Source organism: Piliocolobus tephrosceles, chromosome 14, assembly GCF_002776525.5.
Source record: "Piliocolobus tephrosceles isolate RC106 chromosome 14, ASM277652v3, whole genome shotgun sequence".
NCBI lineage: Eukaryota > Metazoa > Chordata > Mammalia > Primates > Cercopithecidae > Piliocolobus > Piliocolobus tephrosceles.
Window position 1 is genome coordinate 39,139,919 of NC_045447.1, and position 6,596 is coordinate 39,146,514.

At 32.5% G+C, this 6,596-nt stretch overlaps 1 protein-coding gene across 3 annotated transcripts in view; it reads right to left on the bottom strand.

The window, feature by feature from the left end:
* STX17 (syntaxin 17) overlaps nucleotides 1-6,596 on the bottom strand; it is a 76,987-nt gene that overhangs the window by 22,552 nt on the left and 47,839 nt on the right. For all 3 annotated transcript variants that reach the window (XR_004228468.1, XM_031934118.1, XM_031934119.1), the window contains exon 4: nucleotides 5,259-5,484. Coding sequence is in view for 2 of the 3 variants with exons in the window: in XM_031934118.1 (XP_031789978.1) it covers nucleotides 5,259-5,484 (226 nt within the window). In the remaining variant the exon portion in view is untranslated. The remainder of the gene's footprint in view (nucleotides 1-5,258; nucleotides 5,485-6,596) is intronic.

A 6,596-nucleotide genomic window follows, 5' to 3' on the forward strand; every position in this document is an offset into this window, starting at 1 on the left:
CAGTATGCAGCTCATGGGAAGCCTTTCTAGAAAACTTGAGGTTACTAGGCAAAGAAGAGAGGAATATACATTCTAGGTAGAAAAACCAGTATGAACAAAGGCCCTCAAGGAAGAAACAATGTAGGTAGGTAAATCAGCAGTTTGATGGTACCAAAGCAAGAAGTAAAAGACAAGTTACAAGTATAAGCCTACAGATGGTCAGGAGGGGCCTTGCAGACCAGTTTAAGACTTTGGACTTTATCTGGCAAACCAAGGAGAGCTGTTGAAGTGTTATAAGCAGAGAAATGCCATGATGACATGTGGCACCTGATCTACTCCTAAAAGTAAGCAATTATAACTCTAAGTTCATATTCTCTCAATGACCCTTTCAGCCAAACCTATAACTGAAATAGTATTTTATAAAACTGTATTACTACTTTACCTTTAAAGCCTATGAATGCTTTACCTCTCTAGGAAAAATGTTTCAATTGTTTAGGAAGAGCATAGTCAATGGACTAAAAAGTAATTTGTAGATTTATCAGGACTGACAGTGTTTTTAATCTTATCTGAATATATTTATTTAACTTAAAGGAAGAGCAAAGGCAGGTGATACAGAGTAAGTTTTACATTAAAACATTACGGCAAATAGCCAATATTTTAAAAGCTCTAAATGATTTTTTACAAATGCTTAAAATAGTTACTCTATGCTTTACATTATCACCATAAAGACACTCTCATTTTCACTTCAACCAAGATAAATGAATTACTCTATGACCTTTCTTCTACTTAACATTTCCAGGTATTTACACTTCTTTAACATTATAATGAATAATGATAACTTCATTGTTATTAACAGATCAAATATAAAGGAGAACTTTATAACTATGACCACTCCAAATATTTTTTAAAGCCATAATTTATGTACTATTAAACAGGATTCAAATGAAGTTTGCGAGGGTAAGCAACAAAATGAGGCAGATTATTATATATTAATACTTAATCTAAAAAATAACGGGTGGGAAATGTTTGACATTTTAAACAAACATAAAAGATTTCCCTCAGTAAAGAATAAAAATGTTTAAGTCATTTACGTCTCACTTGAAACCAAACTACGTATGCATCTTAGTTCAAATAGAGTCTTAGAACAAAGAGGTCTGTTCTCTTCCAGAAAAAAACCCTGATGTAAACTTAAAACTCTAAACCTCGCTAATCAATTCAAGGCATGACTATCAATTAAAGTAAATCTTTTCATTTCTACAACTTCCATAATTCATTTATTCCAGCTTGCATTTAAAATCACTACCTCAGTGATGATCCTTTGACTTTGAACTTTTACAAACTGCTATGGACATGATAAGGCAAAACACTGAGATAGATTATAGTTTCAGGAAAGAAGGCTGAAGAACTTTAGATTTGTCTACAGAAGTAAAAAATTGCAACTGTTTCATATAACATAATCATGTCAGGTACTCCCACCCACACACAAACCGGAAGCATAAAGGGCAAGTAGAACATAGGACCTATCACTCACCACTGTTTTTTAAACCCCAGAATTGGCTTTAAAACCTTATTGTTGGTTTAGTTGAAGTGAGAAATAAACGAAATAACATAAGACTTTTCCCTTTTATATACATCCAAATATTCTCTCCCTCTTTCTCCATACTTTATGAACAGCAATGATTTTACCAAGAATTATAATATATAAAAAACTTCCACTATACTTTACCACATAAGAAAAAGTTTTATTATAAATCTAAATTAATTCAAAAGCATTGCTGAAATATTTTCCAGTTCTGATGGTTTAAAAATAGTGAAATTAATTTGCTGATCATCTACATAAGCCTATCTATCAAAATAAAATTACTTCTAAGCATGGCTTAGCTGCGAATGAAGACTTTAAAAAAAATTAAAACCAATAGAAAATACATCTTCTGAATCATATAATACAAACCATCTACATGTTTCACAAAACTCTTCAGTACATGTATATACCTGTGATAAAAATCTAAATTTCATCAAATTCAATATGCTGGTCTGAAGTTCCCAGCAGTTTTAAGATTATATTATTTTCTTTTGTGAATATTTGTTTAAAATGTAATAAGATTCTGTTCATTTTACACTACTGAAGTGTGTGTCCTGAGAGTAGAGAAAGACAAAAATGGAGAGAAGCACTGATTCACTCTGTATGACTTGAATCACCTTTCTAAATACAAATCAGATTTGGAGGCTCCTCACTTCACTTGGGTGGAAAGCAATATGCTAAAAGTGAAACCAGACACACAAGTGAGACAGAAGGGAGTTTCTCAGATCAAGAAGATTGGCAGAGAAGATGTGCTTTAGGAACTCTCAGAATCTGGACAAAAGAAAGCAAAATCATCACAGCTTCTCCCTAAACTTAATAAGCTTCTTTTATTCTCCAGAGAACATAAAACATCCTATTCTACTTGTTATTTCTATCTGTGAATGAAAAACTATTTTTATATTTTTGATCTTATTCATGGAAGTGTGGCAACATTGCTTCTGAATCTCTGCTGATGTTTCCAATCAATTTATTTAGAATCAGATTGAATTTGTAAAATAAAAAGTATTTTAAGGCACTTAACTTCTATGCAATAAAACAGATTTTCCATATAGGCTGCTGCTACTATAATGAGTATCTAAACCAAAAATAAGGAAAAACTGGAGAGCACAGAATAAAAACATGTAGAATGACAAAAAACAGTCTATAGCTAGAAGAAGATCAAATATGGAGCAAACTCAATTCCTACCCCACTATTAAAGTCTTATGTAAATTAGTTACTTCCTTTCTTTTCATTATTCATTTCCTTTCCATCGTCTTGATTATTTATTAATAATATTTCTGGATTTGAAGCAATATAGTAGAAACTCTCACACTTGGTGAAATACTCAGGCACTTGGTGAGAAAGCAGTTTTTTAATTGCTTTATGTTGGCAGTGGATTCATAGTGAAAGCACACTATGACAAGCAGACTGTTCAGAATTTGAAATTCTATACACTGCTTTAGGTATAACCTAGGTATTGATTTTATTAATAGAATGATTATTTCAATCAAATCACTCCTTGATTTGAGAATTTACTCAATCACTCCTTTGGTGATCAACAGTCATTCGTGTTGTTTCCCATTTTTAGTTATTACAAACTATGAAACAAATATCCTTGCATATAAGTCCTAATTTACTATATTAGTATATATTATTCTAGTATATACTAATATTAATGTTATTTTGTTACAGAGATTTAATTTTTTACTTTTCTCCTAGTAATTAGGTCTTTAGTAGCCTATTTGGTGAATTGAAAAGTTTGAGAATCAAAAGAATTGGGAAGTGAATTTCACCTGCTATTTCTTCTCCCTCATCCTCTGGCTCTGCTCCAATTTTTTTCATTTCCTTTATGCACACACTTCTTCAAAATCTGCTGAACTTTTTTTTTTATACCAATCAGCTTCCTATGGAGAAAGTTTATTTGCCAGCAAACTGGGTAAACTGCCTTTTTCTATTAATAATAATCACCCAATTCCTCTGATGATATATAAGCCAAAAGTTGTTGATCCCAAACGGTTCTACTGGTAGTAACACAAATAATGCAAAATAAAATGCAAATTAAAGCAAGTATTAGGGTATTAACATATTTTGAGAAAACTCTCAGATAGAACTCCAAATTTTCGTTTGATAGGGGAATTGCTAGAGATAGGCAATTCAAAGCTAAGTAGCAAAGAGATTGATGCTAGTTACTCTTTCCAGAAAATCCAGCTTATCTTCACAGTTATTATTACCATAACAACTATCACAATGTCTGGGTACATAAGATGGGCCCTTAATCACATGGAACTATAAAACCCAGTTACTCCACATGTGCACATAAAGCATCAGTTTGCACTAAGTGATAAAAACAGCCTTCAACCTCACCAGTATGGCAGCAATAACTATAGATGAACAAACTATCAAAAAGCATTCTTCCCAAATACTTTTCAACCAAGGATTGAGTGCTAGCATTTCCTTCTCTCAAAAACATTTATGGGACTGGTTATCCTCTGAGTGAGGTGATTACAGCACATGTGAAATTACAAAATTATCTCTAAAAAGATATTTATGTATTTATGTTTATAAAATATTTATGAATGGTTCATTATGTGCCAAGCATTGTGCTAGGTACTAAGGCTACAACAAAAGCAAGATTACCCAGAAACTCTGACTAGTGGCCTAAATGTTCCTTCCAAAGTTTTTTTTTAATCTCTCTATAAATTACTGAATCATTAGCACTGAAAATATAAAATTAAAAAATACTCTGGCTTTGGAGATAGTGATGCAGGAGTGCCCTAAGTAAATAAAAAAAGAAAAAATGGGCAGGTGTAACATCTGTAAGATTCTATTCTAACGTGTAACTGACTTATACTCCACCTTTTTCACAAAGATTAAAGGTAGCTTAGAATAATTTATAAAATACAACAAGATGAGACAAGTTACAAATAAAAGAGAAACACTAAAACAAAAAGGAAAACAAGGGCAGTAATTATAAAACAAAGCTAGGATAGGTTTAAAAATTTGAGTTTTGGTGGCTAAAAATTTTGGCTCTAAGCTTTCTAGTAAACAATTTAAGTAAGAAAACCTTATCAGTTATTCCACTGAATACCCAAAAGATAAAAAAAGACCAACTACTTTGAAGTACTACTGTGTATTAAGCCAAGAATATTTTCAGAGTTGAAGACATTATAATGTGATCGGCAATTATCAATTATATCCTTAGAAGAGATGTAATGACAAATTTCACAGGGCTGTTTCTTAGAGTATCACTTCACAGAAGATGATGGCTTGACTCCCATTGTAGATTACTTAATGTTGTCAGTTATTCAGAGAACTTGGCTGAAAGATAGATCTAACATCCCCTCTAAAAATCAGAATGCTTAAGAAAAAAAGGTATGCCTGAAGAGGTCACCCCTGCACCTGGAAAGGAGTGAAGAGTACTCTGCACACAAGAATGACATTATCCCTTAAGAAATATATTTAAATTTCTCTTCAATAAATAGACAAATGGGTACTTGCCCTGAAATCCACTCCATAAGCATAACCTCAAGTTTTTTATTCTGCAAAATATCCAGGGTACACATTTCCGGGAACACTGATCAGGGTCCAAGTATTCAGCATATTGGGACAGCGAATGATCCTTGAAGACCTATAGGTAATTCAGTATCTACTCAAGGAGGTGAGCTTTAATTAACTGCACTACTGTGATTGAGAATAAGATTTAGTACAATACGTTACCACCAATAGTCATGGATCTGGTCAAAGGAGGCTGTAGCAAAATTTCTTCATCATTAAATTGCTTCTTAAGTTCTTCTACAGATTCCAAATGGAGTTGGAGAAATTCTGCTGTTGCTGCTGATGCTTCCTCTTTAACAGGATCTATCATTCTCTTCAGAAGTACTAGGTCATCCTTTCGGACTTTCAAACAAAGTTTCTCAATTTCTCGGATATTGGATCGGAGTTGCTATAAAAGAAAAAATCATTAATGCCACCACTTCTTAGTATAAAATATCTTTCTTTTCAGAAGAAACGTTACAATAGTTGTGGATGGAAATTATTACAAATATCTCCAAAATAGAAGGTGTAGCATAATACTTTTACATTTTCCATGTCTCTGGCTGGCCAAATCCAGCATCTTTAGAAACCACATGCTCTTACTTTGAATTTATTTAGCATTTTTCCTTCATTAAATGTGGTTATACAAAGATAAATGCTCTTCACAATAAATCAAACACTGCAGAAGCATATGAAATAAAAACGATTTTCTCACTTCACCTATCCCACCCCCTCTTAACCCAATCCTCCCACACGTTTCTCACGGTTCATGCACACATTTCACATATATAAGGCTTCTCCCTTTTTATTAAAAAAATGGATTACATTATACACAGTAATCTATAATTTGTCATTCCATACTCAACAATATCATCCCTCCTGCTCAATGGTTACGCTATATTCCACAGTGTAAGTGCAGAAGAATTTACTCAATCACTCCTTTGGTGATCAACAGTCATTCGTGTTGTTTCCAATTTTTAGTTATTACAAACTATGAAACAAATATCCTTGCATATAAGTCCTAATTTACTATATTAGTATATATTATTCTAGTATATACTAATATTAATATGTTATTTTGTGTAGGAAAGACTCCCAGAAACAGGAATATTCAAATGATAATGTGCATTTTTATTTCAGAAGCTATTTTTTTTTCCCAAAAAGCAGTAACACTTCACACTAGCATCAAAGTATGAGTGCCTATTTCTCCACATGCTGCCAGTCCTGCATGTCATCTCACTGTTGCTTTACTCTGCACTGCCCTATGAATGAAGTTGTTAGATTTTTTATCAAATGATTTTCCTTCTTTTTGAGAAATACCTACTGGCTTAGTCATAAATTTTCCTCTAATATGTTGCTATAATGAATTATGTATAGATTTTGTAGTGTAGACTCATCTTTATATTCCTGGGATAAATCCTTTCTAGTCTATATACATAATTTTTAAACACAATGCTGAATTCATTTGCTAGTATTTTATCTGAAACTTTAGCACACAGGTGTGTGTGTGTGTGTGTGTGT